At 41.5% G+C, this 23213-nt stretch overlaps 1 protein-coding gene and 1 non-coding gene across 5 annotated transcripts in view; one reads left to right on the top strand and one right to left on the bottom strand.

Moving 5' to 3' along the window:
• Adam23 (ADAM metallopeptidase domain 23) overlaps positions 1–23213 on the bottom strand; it is a 149964-nt gene that overhangs the window by 5986 nt on the left and 120765 nt on the right. Inside the window, exons 21-25 of one of the 4 annotated variants that reach the window (XM_021167059.2) lie at positions 22732–22837; positions 21461–21580; positions 18326–18494; positions 16189–16300; positions 4347–4437 (exon numbers count right to left, since the gene is read on the bottom strand). In XM_021167059.2, coding sequence (XP_021022718.1) covers positions 4347–4437; positions 16189–16300; positions 18326–18494; positions 21461–21580; positions 22732–22837 — 598 coding nt within the window. Of the gene's footprint in view, positions 1–4346; positions 4438–8261; positions 8620–15916; positions 16301–18325; positions 18495–21460; positions 21581–22731; positions 22838–23213 lie in introns of those variants that run through there. The other 3 variants (XM_029477539.1, XM_029477536.1, XM_029477522.1) reach the window with 3 other exon arrangements.
• LOC115032380 lies at positions 13640–13742 on the top strand. Its single transcript, XR_003838061.1, has one exon. It is a non-coding gene; the product is annotated as a U6 spliceosomal RNA (small nuclear RNA).

The following is a 23213-nucleotide window of genomic DNA, read 5'->3' as shown; positions in this document are numbered from 1 at the left end:
GCAACCACTTGGTTACCATTCTCAAACAGAAACTGGTTAAAATTGATTTCAAGGCATCCTAACTTTAAGAAAATCAAAAATACTTTCCCTCCCCACCAAGATTCAGTTATTTTTCTGACCAGAACCCTTTGGCTGTCATTTTAGAGGAGTACCAACTGTAACAGTCTTTTCTTTAGAGAAGAAATAAAACAGAATGGAACCGAGGTTAACCGCCAATGGCTCAGAGCTAAGGGAGGGTGCTCATGCCAATGACTTCTCAGTAGGACAGCCACCTGTGACAACTGCAGGCTCTTAGAGAACATTTTATCAAGAACTGCCCTGAGAGGTTACTATGGTCTCTGCTGGCAGGGGTGGAAACCCACTTTGCCATGGGAACCCATGGAGACCAGATGGAATATTGGGGTATTCCAATGATTAACACATTGTAATATGGTGGAACAGCCCATACTCAGCCCGGCATCAATGTTGTGGTAAGGGCTGTCAGAAAACTACCTGATTGGCACCTTTATGTCATCTTCTTGCCACCATCATTGCTATCACTTATTAGCGATAAATACTGTGTGCACGCATCTAGCTCACATCTAAATTCTTGTATTCATATTTAGGAGGTTATACTGGCTAGTGTTTCTGTCAACTTAACATCAGAAAGGAGGGAGCCTTGATTGAGAAGATGCCTCCCTATGATGAAGTTGTAGGCAAGCCTATAGAGAAATCTTAACTAAGGCTTGATAGATGAAGGCCCAGTCCATTGTGGGACCACCTGGGCTGGTGGTCCTGGGTTCTATAAGAAAGCAAGCTGAGCAAGCCAATAAGCAGCACCCCTCCATGGTGTCTGCATCAGCTCCTGCCTCCAGGTTCCTTCCCTGCTTGAGTTCCTATCCTAGCTTCCTTCAACGACAGACCATAATATAGAATTGTAAGCCAAATAAACCCTTTCCTCCCTAAGTTGTGCTTTGGTCATGGTGTTTTATCACAGCAACAGTAACTACGAAAGACAGGTGTGTTGCCTAAACAGTTTTTGTGAAAGTAGAAATAGCGACCCTGTTTTTAATGCATATGCAAAATACTCATCCCCTTCTCCTTAACCTTTCAGGAAGACACTACTAAAATAATGTTCCGCTGTCCAGTAAAAACAGTAACTCTGGTAGTTTGAGTACCAGTGTTATTCGGCCTGAATGAGGAACCTCCATGAGCCAACCGTTCATGACCAAGGTTAGTGGTCCCCTCGTCACGGCTGACAACTTCATTTTGTAGGTGAAGAGGAAAAGCATGTGGCAAAACAAAACAAAACAAAACAAACAAAAAAACCCAACGCAGATGATGTTCCACGAGACACCTTAGAATTAAGCACAAGATGCTCAACACCTGGAAATGAACACATCTGCTCAGTCATCCCGTCGGGCCTCAGACTTCTAGAACACGGAGTCTAGCCTTACCTAATGTTACTAGGTTTTTATACTACTCAATATAACAGAATACACGGGTGCAATGGTGAGAATTCCACCAGAGAGTACTTTTTTTTTTCCTTTTTGGGAATTCTACAACTTTGCATATGGAAATCTTGTGCACATTAACCAAACGCTTCAGGCTCAGCTATCTGACTAAAAAGAAGCAACCTTAATTAATGTTATTTTTAGATCACAATCATTTTCATACATTAGCATAACCTTACTACATGGAAAGTGCACCCACTCACACATATTCACGTGTTCTCCCAAAGTAATACCTTTTAGCACCAACTTCAGAAGAAGGGTGCTCTCGGGAAAGAATCAGAAAGGCAATGTCGGCTGACAGCATAGTGGTGTTTCTTGCTTGTATTTGTATATCTGTGCCGGTCAACGATGGTTAGGACCCTCTTCCTCATCTAAATTACTCAGCATATCACATCTAAAGGACGGTGACACTAAAAAAAGTCCCCCTCTCCCCCATCAGTTGTACCTGTTCCTTTCATCTCAAGTTTCCAGCTCTCAAAGGCTGCAGGCAGGCATCTTTCACACTCTACTTCTGGGAATAGTGCCCCAGTTTCAGGAAGGATTCCCAATAGTGCTGTCTAAAACCATCTTTTTTACAACTATTTCCAATTGCTGCTTCTAAGGGAAACTGGTTTTATTTACACTGAATTCAGTAAAGCTCTGAAGGACATCCAACCCAGTACTTCCAAATTATCTCTAATTGTCTTCAAAACTGTCCAAGTGGAGGGGAAACGAGTGTTTTTCCCCCGAGTGCAGACAGCCCTCCATTTCAAGGCAGGAGTAACAGTTCACAGCTTGATACAAACCACCAGCTCTTATTAAGATCTAAAAGCAAACAGTGTGACAACAATGTATGTGCAGCACGGAGCACAACCGTGTCTCTCAATTCCAACTCCAGAAGTCACACAAAGGGGAGGTTAATCATCTGAGGAGCATCCCTGGCCTGCCACCCTCAGGGCGTGAAAATATCTCCTGCATGGTATTGTGTAGTATTGCGCCTTTCTACATTTTACCAAAAAGGAAATATTACAGGGACAGGAAATAAGAAGGGGCTTTAATTGAGCTCATCCAGAAGGGTCCCTATGTCACAGTCCCCACGCACAGTCAGCGGAGCTGGGTTTGAACCTCTGTATCCACCCCTCACCTCATGCCCTGATCTTCTGACGACTGGACATCTCTCAGATGTGAATCATCTGCACAGAGTCTAATCCACTTAGCCACACAGTCATAAAGGCTTCTCCCCCAACATGCAGTTCAAGCTGAGAGCTAGCCAGGCTGCTGCTTCGAGGTCCTGCTACAGAACAGTGTGCTCTCACCGAGAACAAAGAAATGGTACATCTGCCATCGCATGGCCTTGCATGGCAATGACGCACAGGAGACAGTTTCTTGGGTCTTTGAGATGAACATGTCTTAATGCTAAGATGCTCCACGCCATAGAGTGAACCAGATTTCTTTTTCTGGAAGCACATTTAGTTTTGTTTTTGTTTTTGTTTTTTTAAGGAAGCATTATAAATAGAGTACAGACTTTCTATAATATAGGGTGACTTTTTCACAGTAGTGGGACACTAAGAAAAGTTTTCTGGATTGAGGAAAACCCAAACCAAAACACATGGCTTCTGAGCTGGTCCTTATGTGCTGGACAACACCTCGTTCAAATGAGGGGAAATCCAGATACCAGGCCCTCATCAGTTTGTGTGTTTCTGCAAGCAAGTGGATGCCAACATTGCTATTTCACTAAACAAGTCCAACTTTATAGACATCTGTGTAGAAAACAAGCACCATTCAATACACGTTTCCAATTAGAAGCTTTTCAAATGCTACGGGCTTACTCATTAAATTCTAACACCATAACAAATTAGCAGAAAATGTTGATTTATTTAGATTATATCTTGGTATTTTTTTCTTTCACAGTCAGCTTTTAATGATAACATTTTAACTGGCTTTAATGAAAGCCACTAACAGTTTGTTTAAGACAAAGCTTCCTCCACTGAGTGGCTGGATGAAAGCGAAGTGAGGGGCTCTGGTTTGACTGCAGGCTTCATTTCCCACTTAAATTCATCCCCATTAATCTGGATGAAACTTACTTAATCTATGAAAGAGACTACATGCAGAGGAAGGCTTATCTACAAATATTAAAAATCAAATAACCAGGGCTCAAAATGCTTGAAAGTGATTCTCTAATGAATCAGAGGTACAAAATATCCAAACTAGATAAATGGGGTTTAAAAACTTTCAACACTGTAGGGTTTATCTGCAACTATCCAGTATGGTCTGCTTTAGCAGTCTTGAGTATCAATATGCAATCCAAAATAAAAGTCATTATGAAAGCACAGCAGGCCAGTCAGTTATACCAAGGTTACAGTAAATGCCACAAAGCCATTGCTTTTAATTAAAATATTTTTAAGTGAAAAAATGAAGGTTTTTCAAATCACAAGGTTACACGTAAAAAACAATGGTTGTGTGCTGACTGAGGTTAGACTATAAGCCAGTGTTTAGCAGAAACAACTATGAATTCAAGTGTATTTATTTCCAACATGTTTGCTTGGTCACCTAAGTGCACATGAGAGCACTACAGGAGGCTGCTCCCACAGGGCACAGTGTCTTTACTTTCTAGAATGGCTTGGGCTCAAATTAAAGGGAATTCCTTCCCTAGCTTGTACTTCCCTGCTTGCCTGAAGATGGCATTTGAAGCTCCATGTTCTACGTTTCTAACCCACTTCTGAGTAAAAGCGCGTCTTTTTGTTGTTGTGGTGGTGGTGGTGGTGGTTGTATTATCAACACCAAAGTCTCGTAGCAGGAACTCAAAACCAGGTTATGTAAGCAGAAAAGAGAGGTGCCCGAGCCACAGAGAAGAAGACATGCGGCATTGCTTACTTAAATCCCCAGCCTGTGCCCCCAAGGACAATAGCTGCTACCAGGATGGCACCAGCGATGGAGCCTATTATGAGATTGGTGGCGCTAGGACCTGTGACAGAGGATCATGGGAAGAAAGTCATGTGAGCCAACTACTTTCATTACCACAAAGGAAAGGCAGGTAAACAGCTTCAGGAGGCAAAACCCTGCTGTGCAAGGCCCCTGATGCTTTTTCCTCCTAGCTTAATCCCAGGTCAGACACTTCCATCTCTGGTTGGATGATTTGTCTTTAAGTCTGTCCTTTCTTTCCCACTGATCTTAAACTCAGTTAGGTTAATCTTCCTCCAAACTTGAAATAAATCAGCACTGCTTGCTTTCATATATGTGTTTTGTCTCTTTCTCTTCTCCACCCATATCATAAATCAAACAGGTTTGTGCAAATAAAGAACAGGGCTCCATTAGCACTGGCCCCATCTGCTGCTGAATAGATAAGATGAAGGAGGAGCCATTGATAGTGTTCCTCCATCGGAGAGACAGAAAACACTCTCAATGCTGTTTGTTCTACACTGGGAGACAGTGAGAATTTAGTTGGAAGAGGTCGACCAGTAAAGACCTGGCTTTGAAACTTTTTTTCCCTCAGATATTTCTTCAGTGTTAAGGCCCCAAAGTGAGCTTGCAGAGATAGGAGAAATTTATATGAGCAATTTATAGGAAATAGGGAAGAAAGGATTCTTTACATTCCACTTGAGAAATTATCGTTTTGTTTTGTTTTGTTTTGTTTTCGAGACAGGGTTTCTCTGTGTAGCCCTGGCTGTCCTGGAACTCACTCTGTAGATGGGGCTGGCCTCGAATTCAGAAATCCTGCCTCTGCCTCCCGAGTGCTGGGATTAAAGGCATGCGCCAGAAATATATCTTTTAAATTCGCTAAATTCACATTTCTCATTGAGAGACATTTGAAACTTGGTGATATATTTAAAGACTGGAAAAGATATTAGGAATGATAATGTGAAGTAAAGAGAACACCACTGCTAATAGTTGGTAACAAATTACAGTAACTCCAGTGTTCTTCATTTGGCTGTTAACAATCAAGACAGTTATACATAGTTAAAATGAAAGAGGAAATTTCACATCCTCCAGGATTTACTATGCATAGGCATAGCAGTGGCTCCTAATAACCAAATATATTAAGTGCTAACTACATATACTTGCCTATAAATCATTAAGCAGTCAATTTTGCTGGTTTTCCTAAAACCCTCATCTTTTTTGCAGACATTCATTCTTTTCTGAGCAGAATAATCTCTTTTCTCCTCACATAGTGGACACCACACAACTTTAGACGTGTAAGTGGGTGGATAGAAGGTGGTACAGTAGGGTTCCAGGATGGGGTCTTATCTGGTTCCTGGGTTTTGACATGCTCTTAAATCATAGAGGGTCTTTAGAGCATGATGGCTTTTGGAGATACATCAAGGACAATAACAAATTGTCCTTGAAATAACAGCAGTGAGAATGATAATGATAGAGACTGCAGAGTGAGCCCCGACTCCACTCACTTCTGAACATTTGACACATCATCACATTGAATCCTCCTCACACAGGAACATGCAAGGTGGAATTTGGACCATCCTGCTCAAGAGATGAATGCCCAGACAATTATAAAGCCAATAGATAATGGAAACAAGATCCAAACGTGGACTTGCCTGACTTCAAGACTTGTGTTATAAGTCAAGGGTCAGAGCACTGGAGCCCACAGGCAACATCTGGCCTCACTATCTATCTGGGTAAAGACATTTTATTGTAGCACAGCCATGACTTTTTGCATATACACTGACAGCACTGTTGAGAAATTGGAAGACAAAACTATTTACACCCCGCCCTTTATAGGAAGTTTGTGAATAACTGCCTTGATGAAACTCCATGCTATTCCACATATTTTTGTCTCCATCTCTCCTCTGTGAAATTTGGAGAAGGCATTCAAAAATTACGTTCATAGTACCTTGTATGCACCCACACTTAAGCAAATTTACTTTGTTGGTTCAGAATAGGTTAGGATCAGATTCAATACAGAATCCATGGAAAGTAATTCCTGGGGTATATATTTAAATTCTATATATTAGAATTCAAAAATTCAATCTGTCCATGTTATTGGTTACATGAACATTGGTTACACTGTCAATTAAATGAGGAAGCATTAAAACTATGTTGTACTGGATGATTCTATTTTCTAAAAACTCATTACATATCAATTACAAATAAGTGAAACTTAAAGGGGGTAAAGTTAATAAGCTATAGAGGAAATGTTTATAAAACAAGAACATCAAGTCTTATTTTTGTTTTTGTTTTTGTTTTAAAGCATACACGTAGACACTTACCTGTCACAAGCATAGCAACATACCAGCCACACTGGATAGGATGGATGGAAACAAAGGTAACAGGACTGCTTACAATAAAGATTTTTTTTTTTTTTTTTTTTGGTTCCTATCCATCTCTAAGACCAGATGGTTGACCAAATGTCATGGCTTCGGCTATATCTGAAGGCACCGAAACTATGGCCACTAAGGAAGATAGAAGACATATTTGAGAAGATCTTTGGAAAACTGCCTTTCCTCTTAGAAGAATTACACATGAACATATGTCTAGAATTTGGCCCTGGGATAGGAACATCTGGCCAACAATGACAAGATGCAACTTGCAGGACTGACTTCTTACAGTCAAACATTTTAGCATGGTTACATGCTTTATCTTCTCACAGGTAAAGAGAAAAACAAGCCCTTTCCACGGTCCCCCCTTCTCCCGATCTAAGATGCTTCACAGACTGTACTAAGGGAGCACGAGTTAAGAGCATCATTAGGCTAGGCTGGGTATGAGGGCTCATACCATAATCCCAGAATTTAGAAATCTGAGGCAGGGGGATTGCTGTAAGACCAAGGCCAGCCTAGGCTACCCAGTAAATGAACATATAAGCGATAGAGTGAGACCCTGTCTCCAAAACTTTTTAAAAAAAGATCCAAGGCTGGCCAGGCCTTGCAACTATGGTAGAATAGCATCATGTGTAATATGCATGTCTGCTCCTTTCCCATGGCTATCTTGGTGCCCAAGTTGCCTGACTCAGTTATGCAAGGAGAGCAGATGTGTCCCTAACCAGTAGAAATTGAGGGCTGTGCCAACAATGTACATGATCACATGCTCATTCTTTGAGCTAAGTCAAGGATAGGTAGTGTCTCCCTGAGACAATGATTTTTTTTGAGGGGGAGGGTTGCGGGGGACTACTATGAAGTGTTAGCAGAACAGAAAACACAGGGTGTGAAGGGTGACTTCTGCTTTCTGGGTGCTGAAGAAAACAGGGCTTCCTGATAAGCTAGTCTGTGCATAGCAATCTCAGCTACTTAGAGGGCAAGGATTAAGTGCAGAGCAAGCTCACCAGAGCATCAGGAGAGATGAGTTTCTGGGAATCTAATGAGAAAGTGATCACAACACAGTGGTTCCGATACTAGGGACTTTAAAGACAAAACTGCAGGATGAGCTGCAGCTGTTGCTAAGGTTGTGCAGGTTTGAACTTAATATATTTTCATTTATAATGTTCCTTGCTCCAATGTGTACGAACACTTCAAAGCTGAACCCTGAACCAATCTTATAACAAAAAAAAAAAAAAAAAAAGGAAAGAAATTGACTTCCTTGATGTTATTCTCAGACAGATGGAGCTGAAGCCTGCCATGTCAGTCTAAGTCCATAGGAAAGCATTAACTGGCTCTCATTCTCACTATCTTTAAAAAGTGTGAGAGTTGCTGGCATTCCTAATTGTATATATGAATTTATTTGAATAGTGAAATAAAATCGTTAAAATGCTTCTATGAAACACTCACATAAAAGCATTTTGCCAATTAATAGTAAAACAACAACAATAATAATAATAAAGGTCTGTACTTTGAAAGCCTTGCCAGCAGGAGAGCAAAGGGAGTCTTGGGCTCTTGCCTTAACTGTGAATAAGCACCGGACACTGTTCTATGCCCCACATTGTTCCAGACAGGAGAAGGTTCTATGGTGCACAAGAAACATCACAAGTCACAAGACACAATACATTCAAAATCACAGCACAGATTACACCAGCACGGGCAACCATCGACAGGACAAGCATGGAAGGGTCAGGTCCAGGCCAGAGTCGCCTCACACACCACAGAGAGACACGCAGACACTCGGTATGCTTACTCTATGCCCCACCCTGTGCCTCCAAAAATCACCCCTAGGGCCAGAACGGTGCCAGCCACGGCCCCTATGAGCCTGCTCGTGGCCATGTTCACTGTGTGGAGGGAAACGGAGATTTGTTTTTAAAACAGAGAAAAATCATACACTGGTTTCACTATCACACAAAAATGATCTCTCCAGGAAATGCTTTGAAAGTTGGCTAAGTATGGATATCTTCACTCAGAAATTTGAAACAGAGATGGGCATACATCAGAGAATATATGAAAATAATTTTTATCTTCAAACTCTACATGCTCTACTTTAAAATATAATGCCTTATAAATACCTTTAGGCTGATAACTAATCCACTCTGAGTTATAATGCCTAGCAGTATAAGGGTAAATCTTTAACTCAACCATAGCAAATTTATATTGTAATTATAAACTAACCATTGATGCATGCTTTATAAATTTTTCAAACTGCAAAATATGCTTAACATCATTTAAATGGAGAATACACCATTCAGTTTTGTGAAAATTCATAAACACCCAATAGAGTAGCTTTAAAATCCTGTGTAATTTACCTGCAAGGTGATTGGAAAGCATACTCTAAATAACTCAAGGTTTGCACTTCTGTCATAGGAAATGGATATTTAGTTCTTGGACTATAGATTCCAGTGTATAACTGTGTGTGCTGAGAGAAAGAGAGGGCCTCTGAAGACGGACGGCAGAGGCTGCCGCAGACCACCAAGCACTTATTAGTACAGAGCAGAAATGCTCTGCAGCCGTACGCCATCACTTCTGTGCAAAGCTTTCCAAGGTTGGGGAAAAGACCTGGAACAGGTAGAGATGCCCACTGTGTTCTCCACATGGGCTACATGAAGTCAGATATTAACATAGGAGGGAATATTATTTAGGGTCAGTGATGTCTGAAAGGGTAAAAGGGAACTGGCTGAGACACTCTTGTCTCTTGTTTCTACAAAAAATGGAAGGTATGGAATGGAATCGACCTTCGTGACGAGAACAGTTTCACTTCAACAGGACTGTACTCTGTGAACACAGAGAATAGGACTGAGACCTGAGACTCAGGGCCACAGTTGTTTAAGGCTTCCTATTGCACGTGTGGAGCATTCAGTAGGCTATCACCCCCAAAGGGAGAGAATCTTGAATCTCTCAGCCTGCTTAACAACTTTGCAGTTACTTCACTTTATCACAAGGTAAATATTATAAACAAGAGTCTGAAGACCATTAACTAAACACAACTAGAGATAGACCTTTAAAAATGAAGAGATGGAGACACAACATTACACAGAGAAAGTCTAGTGAAGCACAGGAGGAGGAAGACAGGAGATGGCCCGTGGCATGAAGCCCACATTTCCATCCAAAATGACTCAAATTACATCTCAGATTTCCAAACTCTAGAGACAAAGACTAGAAAGGAAAGGCATTCCAAACATAAAACTTGACTCGTTTTCTTAAAATAAAATCGCTGTCTTCAGAATGTTAAATTAACAAATATGTTAGTTCATAACTTTTGGGGAGGAGGGGCTTAATTTTTAAGTACTGACCCTTAGAGTCAAAACTCACCAGTCAATCCTACCTTCCCTTTAACTGTCACATGCGGTAGATCTGATAAATTATAGGAAAATATTTCCTTGCTCTTCCATATAATGTGATGTTAATTTAATATTCATTAGTTTTAAAAATTATAACTACCACATGAAAGATGGATAACAATTTTGCAAACTCTTCTACATTTGTTGTATAATTCCTCACTGTGGAAGCGGGAGGACTCAGTGGCCCACTGTGCAGGTATGAGAAACCTGATCGGGGAAGAAGAAGAAAAAAAATTCTGAAGATGCTTCAAGCACGTATTCCAGGCAGGCAGATGATGAGCCTTAATCAGCACTAGAGAGAATAATTATCTTCAGATTCTTAACAGATAAGTGCTCTTAACACAAAGCAAATGAGAGGAGGTGGAGATTAGCTTTCACAGAGCTCATCTCTCGTGTGCTTCCCATCATGGGGCCAGCTCCAGCACAAGTAAAAATCCACCAGGTCCCTTACTATGATCCCGAACAGGGTTTTATCTCTTTAAATTCAGACTTGGCTTGTTTCCAAATCTGTTTGGCAGGAACTAATTGAGTGACCCTTGGGTGGGCAGCATTTTACAGGGGACACATTTGTGAATGCAGCCATGATGAAAAATTTGAAAGAGAATTTTCCTTGGGCCTTTGGAAGTTCGCAGTGTAGCTTCACTTCCACAGCCATTGATTTATTACGGAACTGCCTTTGTTCGTTATTTCTCTTTCATATTCATTCCTTCTCTGCAAACGTCTCTCTTCCGTCTAAGCTCTACGTTGTATGTACAACGGCATAAGTTCATTTTCTCTGATGACCCTGATCATGGCACTCCTAAGGCTCACAGATGATAAACACAATCCTGGTTTTTGGATGCTTGACACTTCCCCCTCGCTGTCTGACACACTTGCCCTTCTTTACACCACGCCCATAGATCATGGTCATTACCTCAGTACCTCTGTGTGTGTGTGTGGTGTGTGTGTGTGTGTGTGTGTGGTGTGTGTGTGTGTGTGTGTGTGTGGTGTGTGTGTGTGTGTGTGTGTGTGTAGGTGTTTATTATTTTCAATCTTGCTTCCTGTTCTCTAGGTTTACTGGTTAAAAAACAAAACAAAACAAAACAGAACTTCTGATAAGAGTGTAATATTAAGATGCAAATTATAAATGTTCTCCTTTATGGCATTAAAAAAAAAGTCTCTGTTTTGCTCTTTTTGAAAGTGGGCGGTTCCTTTCTTAGTTTCCAAAACAGGAGGAGGCAGTGTTTCACCTATGTGAACCGGGTGGGCCAACTCTAAATCCCTTGGCACTTCAAAGGCAATAGGCAGCAAAGCCAGCACTGGTGGCTTCTAGGCCCCAGTTCTTCCTGCAGGGACTTGCCTTACTAAACTGAAGGTTAGAAATAAACACTAAATAAACCCCTTTATTTGACAGCATAATACTGATATTATAAAAATACCTTATCTTGTTGGAAATTTCAGTGTGCTAGACATAAATTCATATCTCCTACTCCCTTTCCATGTAATAAAAATAGTTCAATTTTAGTATACTGGGAGATATGTCTGGAAGGATATGCAATAAATCATTTCACGACAAATATTATTTTGTTGGGGGTTGGTTCTAATACTTTGTCTTATTTTGGGTTCCAAAATTGGGAATCTACATGTCCAAACGCTGAAGGTCCCTGTCCCTAATTGATTTTTTGATTGATCAATGAAGAGCCAGTGGCCAATGGCTGGGCAAGATGACAGAGGCAGAACTTCTAAGTTCCTGGGGGAGGGGGGCAGAAAGGGCCACCAGGAGAACAGGAGAAGGGGTAGGACAGACCCTATAGGGAAGGGACAGGAGGGAGGAATGCAGGTACAAGGAAGAAAGTGGCCCCTGGAAGGGCTGCTCAGAAGCCTCTTGGGCAGCAAAGATACCCCCACACACCCCACACACCCCACACATCCCACCCCCTCACCCCTGCGCCAAGGAGCCAGGGAAGCAAAGATGAGGTATGGATTTAGGAGGTGTTAAGCCAGGAATACTGGAGGGGAGTGTGTGCTGGCTGCAGGGAGGTTTAGAAGTTAAGGCATATCAAAAGTAAGCTGGCAAATGTGTCTTTCATTTGAAAATCCAGAGAGCTCTTGGGCTGGTGGCTGGAAGAGCGACCCACGGAGAGCCAGAGCAGTTTAACTAATTCACCTATGTTATTTTCAGCTGAATATGATGGCATACACTTATAATATCAGCAGCTGGGAGGCTGAGGCAGGAGAATTGTGGGTGTGAGGCCAGCTAGAACTACATAGCAAAATTCTGTCTTAAAAAAAAAAAAAGACAAATACAATAATTCATTAACAAAAATACAGAGGCTATTTACATAAATAAATAATAAACAGGTACTGAAATATTGTAGAATATGGTAAACCCTTAATCTTTCGTGATTCTGTGGTTAATAAAAAATGCCTGACATAATTATACATAATACTTCATACTCACATAGAAGAATCATTTAGTGGTCAGGACTATAAAATCAAGGCTTTGTCATATCAAAGTCCCCTAAAGAATATATGCAAAGGCAATAAACAATATCTGGTATATTATAAACATTTAAAGTTACTGTTTTCAAAGCTCTAAACTCTAATGATATACTTCATTTCTTCAGAGCAATATTAAGCACTGCTGGTAAATAATTGATCCTCTAATGGGCTTAACCGCTGCCCGGCTACCAACATTCCTTCTCTCCCTCATGCACAAAGAACGAGCAGAAGGACTTAGCGTTCTGCTTTAAATGAGGCAGCAGCAGCAGAAAAGACACTGGGGTTAAGCTCATGTGATCACATTTTATTTAATTAGCTGTTAACACTGATAATTGGTTTTCCTGTTTGTAAAGCAGCAGATATGGACGAACTGCCTTCGAGGCTAATTTGATGACTATGGTCCTCATTAAAGGGTCTGGTTCAACCTTCCTAGGCACACTGTCTCTGCCCACACAAGTCAGTGTAAGTGATAGAACCCACTTTCTTGTTTTTTTCTCTTGTTACAGTGATGGCATGATAGCAACCAAATGAGAAAACTCCATCACAGTCCACAATATGCACTGAGCAGAGTGGATACAAATGAATAAAAATAAATGGCAGGTTCTCTCTCTCTCTCTCTCTCTCCCCCCTCTGTCTGTCTATCTGTCTGTGTGTGTTCGTCTGTACATGCATATATGGGTGTGTGAGCACAAGTGTTAAGTGTGTAGAGGCCAGAGGCTTGCATCAGGCACCTCTCTCAGCCACTTCCCACCTTATTTTTTGAGGCAGGGGCTCTCACTGAACCTGGAGTTCACCACAGGTGCTCTGGAGCGCTTTTCCTACAGAGCCATCTCCTGGGCCTCTGGAAATTCTTTTAAACAGAAATGGAGGCTATTCTATCCTTGCATAACAAAGGAAAAGAATTCCTTTCAGTGACCTCAACAGGAAGGACTTGAGAGAAGAGGAGCTCAAAGGGGCTTCAAATATAAAATTAATGGCTGTAGTTGGGTTCCATCTATCTCTTATGCCAAGTTCATGAGTAAAAGGGCAATATTTTCAAGCTCCCTTCAGCAGCACCTATACTAAAAACTGGAATGGTTCAGAGATTAGCATGGCCTCTGTGTAAGGATGACATGCAAATTCATAAAGTGTTCCATATTTTTGACAGACTTGAGGCCACAGGGAATGGGGAGGCCTGACGGGGTGTGGGGAGTTGTAGGGGTGTGGGGACATCCTCTTGGAGACAGGGGGAGGAGAAATGGTATAAGGAACTGTCAGAAGGCAGACCAGGAGGGGGATAATGACTGGACTGTAAAAAAATATTATTAGATTATTTTTAAAAAAAGATTGGTAGAGAGATCAGCATGAAATAAAAATAAGTGGTATTAAAAGGCAATATTTTCATTACACTTCTTAGATTCCAGGGGAATACAATTAAACAAAGATAGGCAACTTTGGATTTGTTGTTTTGTTTTGTTTTAGGGATAGTCTCACTAGCTAGCCTGGTCTAGAATTCTTATGTAGCCCAAGATGGCCTTAAATGTAAGGCTGCTTGAGCCTCCCAAGTGTTGAAATACAGGTGCTGGAAACTGAAGCCAGGTCCTCTACAAGAACAACCAGTGGTCTTAACCCCTGAGCCGTCTCTCCAGCCCCAAAACAGAGCTATTATTTAACTGTCCAAAAATTTCTTGATTTATCTGGACATTTGTTTACAAAATAGCTGGTTTTCATTTATGTGAAGTAATGACATTTTTTGCTTAGTCAAAATTATCATAAACACATGGTGATTTTAGCAGTTATCTAACCAACTTGCACCTATGACTTGCTGCCTTCAGCAGGAGCAGAAAGAAGAAAACTGTGAGCAGAGGGGAGCAGCCGAGGTGAACACTAATCACCTCTGAGCGATGGAGTGATAGATAATCTTTACTGTCTTTTCCAGCCCTTGTGTATATTCTTATGCTTTTTTTTTTTTTTAGTAAAAACCATGTATTATTTGAATTACCATAAAAGGGGGAATATTTTCTTATCTATAATGAAGATTGCCACCTCATAAAATGAGAGCGAGTCTAACCAAAAACAGCTGTAAATGCTCTCTCCTCTAGTGTGTGGCTAATGGAGCCCCTTCCCACCTAACAGGCAGGAGAAGGTTATTGAGCTCAGTGCACAAGCACGCCTGTGTGTCACAGAAGCAAACAGCACCGAGGTATCTTTGAAAGCCATGGCTGTGCTATGCCGAGGGCTTGAAGAGAAGGCTTCATTTCTCTTGACAGGGCCTAAATCTCCAAATCTAACTTCTGAAGGTGGATCCGAGAATGTTTTGCTCTAGTTTTAAAGTAACAGAAGACCGAGTGTAGAAGTGGAGTGGATTCCTTTTTAGAAAGGAAATAGGGAAAGCAGAAATAGATTGTGAGGGTGTGATAATGATTCTTATAGAATTTTAGTATCCCAGGAATATTAAGCAAAGGACTGAAGTGTGTTTTAACATGCTCACTGTCATGGAACAACCCACATGCATACAAACTCGGCTCCGTCTCTTTAGGAACTGTGTAGTCTAGGGAGCTTGGTCTGCTGTGAGGGTCATGCTATCCCATACAGACCACACTAAAGTTCAGAGTTTAAATGTTTCGTCCAAAGCAAGGTTGATCATTTGATGCTAGTTGTATATGTTTAAGAAAACATCATGGAAGTTAATTTATAGGATACTATTAGCAGCACCATTTAAAACAAGAATCTGAGGTACAACGCCATGGTCAAATGTCAGAATTGGCACTAGCGATAGTTTGTTTTCTGGGAACTTGCTACTTAGATGCTACCTAAAGCCTATTGTAACTGACAGCTTTTCACGATCTTTGGGGATGAACTGAGGGGGTGAGAGAGGGGAGAATAATGAGAAAATGACTGTTATATTCATTTTTACATAGGCAGTGCTGTAAAATGATGCAATAGAAACTGAGCGTGCTCCCAGTTTGGCCTCTGGTTGCCTGGGTAACGGGCATGTCACCTGACCTCGGGGCCTGAGCATTCTCATTTTCAATATCACATGGTGACTATGAACTGCCACAGACTCATTATGCTAAATTCTAATCTCTCTCTTCTCTTAGCGGCTGCTTAGAACAAAGCTTCAGACCTTTTACGTTTCCTTTGAAAAATTAAAGCTATCTGAAGAACTGATTCTTTTACCAAATCAAAAGAATTTGTTAGAATGGGGCATAAAAGACTACAACTTTCCTCTGGAGAGAATGTGATATGGAGGAGCCATAAAAGTCTCATGTCAGCCCCAAAGACTGTACAATTTGAAAATGGAATGGCTTAGATGAATTATAAAATAATCGGCTTTTGGGAAAGTGGGGGAAAGTATAAGGTTTAAAGGGCAGAGAAGAAACTGTTTTAAAGGAAGCCAGAATATTTACTTTTCTTAATGCAGTTCCAAGCATAGGAGGTAATTTTAATATGCTTCTGAAAATGTGGTACACACAGGATGGCACATCTCTGTGGCAAAAGGATATATTCCTGTGTGTCTCCTTCCAAAGCTGTGGAAGTGGATTACTGCTGCAGTGGGAGAGGGGAGAGGAATAGTCTGCAATGATCTAAAACTGGAATCATACAAACCCTTAGGTCCTTCATCCTTTGGGGGGTTGGGGTTCCGAACTGGATCCCGGATGCTGCAGTCTGTGCCTGCCCAAGTGAAATCACAGATGCAGGTGGCTTCGTTGCTACACACCTGTGACAGAGAAAGAAGAGAGACACAGCAATGTGGACCACTGATGGTAAGCATAATCCCACTTAGAAGGCTTCCAAAACATTCCCATGGCTTTGAGGACTAAGTTCATGGGTCAAATTATTGAATACATTTCTAGTAATTATGAAAAATTATGTTTAAGGTGAAGAAAACTTTTTAGAATTATATTATTCACAGTATTAGACATATTTAGATATATAAATGTCCAATAAAGTAGATTTATTTTCCCCCCTGAAGCAAATGTTTCTAGGAACAGCTATGAAAAATATACATGTTTAATACAGTAAGTTATCAGACATGGGACTCAAAAAACAATCCCAGAGAATAGAGGGAGCAGGCTCCAGGGGCAATTCTTAAGATAAAAGACCAAGAGACACAGTCCCTAACACGCTGCGTGATCTCGCCATGCCCAACCGTCTGGTGGCACTTTGCCTGCCCAGACAGCTCTCTTCACCCCTCCCACCATCTATTGGAGGCACTCTTTCCCAGTCAGCAGGCTGACACCCTCCACCAGGCAGCAAATGGCACAGGCTTGCAATTTACATGAATCAAATAAAACACCCCGCAAACTAGAAAGAAAGGTGCCGAGACCCTTTTATCATTAGAAATGATAAAATCAAATGCCAATGCTTTTAAATCCAAGATACTGAAATATATGGTTATGACTAATAAGACTGAACTTTGCTTTCAAAAAATAGTGAAAAATGAGATGGGACAAGGGAAAACAGCAGAGCTTTTATGTCTCTTATTTCTAGAGCAGCAACTAAAATGCTTAAAAAGTCTATCTGGTGATTTTATTTTGGATAGAAATGGTACTGAACACTCATTATGTGTCAAGCTCCTCTGCTTCTAACATCACGACGAGCTTCTCCCTCACTCTGCACTCCATCATCAGCTAAGGGCTGAGAGAGGGTAAGTACCCACCCAGAGTCACTAAGACATAACGGAGCAGAGCCAGGATCTAAATCAAAACTCTTTCTAGCCCCTGAATTCGTGTTCTTAAGTCACTAGATAGGATGGCTGACTTCAATGTCATCTTCTTGGGATTAATAAATACCTAAAGGACATGAGTAAGGCACACCTTTGGGGGGGGGGCATGTATCTGAGTGTGTTTCTGAAGGATCAGCTATAGGAGAAAGGCCCCACCTGAATGGGGACCCCAGTGCCACCCCATGGAATGGGGTCCGAGTCTGAAGAAAAAAGAAGTTAGTTAAGCACCCGTGGTTCTTGCCTTTGCTTCCTGCTCTGACAAATAGGAGGAATAAGTTCCTGGCTGCCACACCATCCCCAGCATGCTGGACTGTGTCCCTTGAACCATGAGTCAAGCCACCCCCTCCTCTCTGGAGTTACTTATGTTGTATAAATATACATACACACACACACACACACACACACACACACACATATATATATATATATATATATATATATATATATATATATATATATGTCAACAAGCAAAGTGATCAGCACACCAGGCTACCTGGCCTCCCTGTGAGCTTGTGCTTTAACCAAGCATCACCAGGAGAAAAGCTTCCTGGTCCTGTCACCTTGCTCTCCTCTGTGTCACCTGCCTGTCTCTCTGTGTTGATGTCGAGTTATATCTGGAGAAGGTGATCCATACACATAAATAATTCAAATTAATTTATAAACGTCTATTTTAGCAGATGAAGGCACTCAGAATATGATGATAATCAGGGCACAGAAACTGGCCACAGTCTCAGTAAGAAATGTCTGTCATGCAAACTTTATATGCCCCAGTACAGGGGAATGCCAGGGCCAAAAAACTGGGAATGGGTGGGTAGGGAAGTGGGGGGGATATGGGGGACTTTTGGGATAGCATTGGAAATGTAATTGAGGAAAAGATGTAATAAAAAAAAAAATATATATATATATATATATATATATATATATATATAAAGTAATGTCCGTGTCTGACTACCATGTCACTGTGAGCTCAGGGTCCCAGACAATGAAGGTCAAACCATCACCCTGATGTTTACTTACCCCGTGGCCTGAGCAGACTTTACCCTTTGAGTCAAGTGGGCAGCTGCTCATATTCAGGGCTTGAATCTGTAGGCATTTCCGATCTAAGCACATCATGGAGGGGCCACACGGAGTCCCATCTTCAACATAACCCACGTCTGTATCATCGTCTAAAACTACGTGAGCACCACTGAAAGCAGACAGTGATCTGTTGTATTAAATAATTCATCTCAATGGGGTGGGGCTCAGTTCTACCCCACCTTTGATCATTCAGTGCCCAGATAAAAGTCACAACCCTTTATGTTTACGAGAAGCCGTCACACCATCAAACCTGGGCAGATATCCACCCTCTAAGCTATTAATGTTTACTTCCCTATCAATAACCCTGAGTTATAATTTTCTGTTATCTATCTATCTGGGCTACTCTTATCTCCAGCTGGCCAACCTTCCTGGCCATTTTTTTCATGACTCACCTACCCAATGCCATCTTCTCCTCTCTCCACCTTCTTCCTTATCTCCCATGGTCTCCTGCCTCAGATCCCAAGACCAGGAACTGAAACTCCACCTACTCTCTTCTGCCTCAGTATAGGCTATGAGCATCTTTATTTACCAGTCAGGGCTAACTTGGGGGGCAAGGTAAGAATCTCCTCCTTCCTGGGGACAACCAAAGCCAGTATGCAGCATTACAATACATAGCAAAAGACCACACCTCAACAGTGACCCACATAAACATAAGCACCACACTATCCAACAACACAGAGCCAGCCCATACAAGGCTTGCCATTCGTGAAACGGAGAGACTGTTACAGTGAGCAAGGGTTTATTTGAGACTTTTCTTCCCTCCCACCTATCTTTAATAAAAGTCCAAGAAAGAAACCGCCTTTTGTTATCATTTACAGCACACATCATCAGGAACAACAATTATCAGCAGGAAATATTCTACCTCTTTGGGTGTTCTCAATATTAAGGATAAGTGAAAGGTGTTTGTGTAGACCGAGAAGAAAGTGTGTCATTGATTCTCCAAGGCCTGGTGGGGAAAATATAGTATGGGAGGTAAATAATGCTGAGCAAACACAGCAAAGCAAGGTTGTATTTGATTTGAAAATCATTACTATTACCTCAAAGGATTGAGCTATCACAACTGAAAGGAGAAAGCCAGGTCTTTACTAGTGCTTACCTTGTATGCTTCAACATTAGGGGTAATTAGAATTTCGATAATAATTAGAAACTGGATATAATTATTATTAACGAAGAGTCTTGCTGAATGTTTTACCAATATGGTAGTTTGTAATATAGCCTTATAGTTCAGCAAGGCTATTAAAGAAAGGTGAGGTAACACACGCTGGAAGAGCGCTTGTGTACATGGAAGGTCTAGACACAATATCTACAGACGTTTCCCAGGGAGGGGCTTCTTCTCTGAGGCCTAGTTAAAATTACCTTTAGAGCCACTCAACAAGATGGGAAAGTAGCAGTTATCTGACCAAGATATCATGAAATTGTGCAGAATTACTCTTGGGTAATTTCAAACATTTATTCACTCCCATTAAAAGGTGGTTTGAAATTCTGGGAGAGTGAAAATAAAGGGACAAGAACTGTGTCAGTTCTGTGGTAGGATCCCAAAGATGTTTTAACAGCAGGGCCTCTGAACAAGAGAGCGCCACCATAGAACCATGGTAACTCTGAAAGCAATGGCTCTTACTTGTGACGTAATGCAGCTTCCTGGCTGAAAATGCAAGCCTCTTGTCTATGTGCTATGTGTGCATAGATGAATGGATATGAAAAAGGGTGTGTGTGATAACACCAATAAAAATATTTAATGTCTATTATCTGTATGTGCTTGGGTACTTATTAGGGCATCCTCTAAACCAGATACATGCGACATAAAATCCTGCTTAAACCGGATGTTTTATGAAAAATGAAGCACAGTATTCAAATAGTGATATACTGCAATGCTCAAAATTTTTAGCCCGAGAAAAAATGAGTTCAGGGATTGAGTATCCCTAATCCAAAACATTGAACTCTGAAATGCTTCAAAATGTGAAATTTTATGAGTACTTATAGGATGCCCTGAGTGGAAACATCCACTTAAAACACAGTCACAGTTAAAATGCAGGCACACTAAAAGTACTGGGGGAAAAAAATCACTGCTCAGAAGAAACATAAATGGCCAATAAATACAGGCAAGTTCAAAATGACTTAGGGACCTGCAGCTCGAAACGCAATTAGATGTCATCTCAATTCACTTAAAGCAGTTGTCATTTAAAAAATAATTACAAATGCAGGCTAGAGTCAGAAGAAAAAAGACCCTTAATGCACTGGGAGTGGGAACATAAATTAGTACAGTCTCCAGAACAGCATGGGGGGTTCTTTTAGATACCAGATAGTACTACTATATATTTCCTGTGGCATTATCACAATAGCCAGGATATAGAATCAGTCTAGCTAGCCATCAAAGGAAATAGATATAGGAGATATAGTGTGTACATAACAGTATCAGCCACAAAGCAGAATGAAGTCTGTCGTTTTCAGAAGAGATGTAAACTAAGTTCCACACAGAAAGATGAGCACAGCCTCTCTCAAAGGCATCACCCTGTAAACGTTGGCTTCATGGCAGAACTGAGAGGAATAGGGATTGGGACTGTGAAGCAGGGTACGGAGGGGTGGTTGGACATAATTAACAGCTGCTGTATGCTTGGATGGAGGTATTTCAATGAATACACATGGTTCCTATGTCAACAAAATAGATGCACAAATGATTGAATTTCCTTCAGCCGGTGTGTATAAGGTATAAGTGGAAAAAAAAATCCCATGCTTAGTGTTGGGTCCCATTCTCATGCTACCTCGTTGTGCACTTACAAACATTCTAACATCTGAACACTTCTAACCGTGAGCTTTTGGTGGATGGGTTATAACTTGGAGCGTAACTCTCTATTCCTAAGATTGTGATTTGGAAAAACAGTCTTAACTACTGATAACCACTATGATTTTAGGCAAGTGAAATTTTGCAAATCAATATACTACTCTTTAAAGTGGTTCTTCACGTGGGAGGAAAAGATGAGAACTACAAAATCTTTGCTCTTCGATGTTTTCAGCTTTTTCTTGTTTGAGACCTGCAATCACCGTTCTTTCCTGGGTTTCCTGACTTCTATCTGTTACCTGCAGTCAATCACTCGGCCTTGATGATAGAAGGAAGTCGGGATGATCTCTCCTTGAAGTTGACCGATACGTGGAGCTCGGGTAAGATTGGTGCAAAGCAGAAATCCACAGAATACATCACTGCACGGGTTTGAGAAGGCAGAAGACAGGAGGAATCCAGCTCAAAACACCATTACACATACATTAGTGTTTACATGTTCCAGTTCTGGGAACTAAATGCAGAGCCTTTCAGACACCAGGCAATCAGTCTACACTAGAGCCTTATCTCCAGCCCTCAGGTCCCTCAATAGTCCCTTCATTGCAGAATAAATGCACTCAGACACTGTCCTAGCTGTGCCAGCCCCACTTCCTTACCTAGAGGAGCACAGCTTCACTCATGGCAGTGAAGTGTGCACTGTTGAAAGAAAGACCAGCAATATTCTCAATCAGTAGCAGTGTGCTCCTGTTCCTGACATCTCCTGCCCTGTGCATCCCTCCTCCCGACTCTAGAGCGGAGGGCAGCACAGCCTGCCTAGAAATGGATGTGAGGAAAAGCCAGAACATGGAGAAGATCCACCTTTGAATGTACAGCTTTTGCATCTGCCTTGCAACTGTGAGCTCACAAGAGTAAGATTTTAGACGTCAACACAATAAAGCAGAAGGGGAGCACTGGTCTGCATCCTTGGTGACATCGCATGACTCATCTGTCATGAGGACATCTCTACCTCCACCCTAGCCTAGCTGTTCAATAAACAATGAGTCATACAGAGTGACGACAAACAAGTGAAGTGTCAAGTCGCTAAGACGGAAGTCCACAGCCCACGGGGCATGGAAATGTGGAAATGCAGATTAAAACCAGGCCACGACAGCAGTCCCCACCCACCAGAGCTGATAATCATTATAAATCTGCTAAGATCACTTATTGGTGAAGACAGCATACATTACAGGAGAGTTTCCTAGTGCACAACCATTTTATGTCATCTGATAACAATGAAAATATGCATCCCTGGGACCTGGCAATCATTTTGCTAAGTACATCTCCCAGAGAGATAGAGACAATATACACAGGCTGTATGTACAAGAAGGTCCAGAGCAGTATAGTTTATTTTATGCTTTTTCTCTACTTTTAACATTTACCTATTTTTATTTTTAGTAGAGCATTATGTCGCTAACCCTTTGACAGTTCATATAGGATGCACACACTGCACATCCACAAGTCCCTACTTTCATTCCCTTTACTTCGGCATCCTTCTGTAAGCTGTTGCTATCCCCCGGGGGGTCCACCCACTCACTGCTTGCTGCACGGGATCCACCGGTCTCCATCCTTTCCACAATTGCCCTTCTCAGTGCCTTCCGTGTTCAGCTTTTCATAGCAGAACTTGTCTGACCCCGCAGCCTCTATCAGAGATGGAGGAGAGAAGAAAACACATTTTATTCTCCAGGCCACTCACACTCAGTGGGGTGCCACAAACCTGTCTATCAACTGCCTCCCAGAAAGAGGACAAAAAGGAACCTTGATTGCCTGTTCCTACGATGGAAACAAGCAAGCGCTGATTTCAAGCTCTGAATGTGCCCTTTGCTGATTTATCAAAACTTCCAAACTTCAGTGGCTTTTGTGAGCTGGTGCAAAAAGGCTCCAACATAGCTCAGTCTGCAATGGGAGAAATCTCTAACCAGACCCGGCTGGTGGGTTTTAGAGTGACCAGTTTTATGTTTTATGTGTATGGGTGTTGTGCCTAGAAGTGAGGCTATAGACCATGTGCATGCAGTGCCC

Source organism: Mus caroli, chromosome 1 (assembly GCF_900094665.2).
Source record: "Mus caroli chromosome 1, CAROLI_EIJ_v1.1, whole genome shotgun sequence".
In the NCBI taxonomy this organism is placed as follows: Eukaryota; Metazoa; Chordata; class Mammalia; order Rodentia; family Muridae; genus Mus; species Mus caroli.
This window is presented reverse-complemented; position numbering and strand designations above follow the sequence as displayed.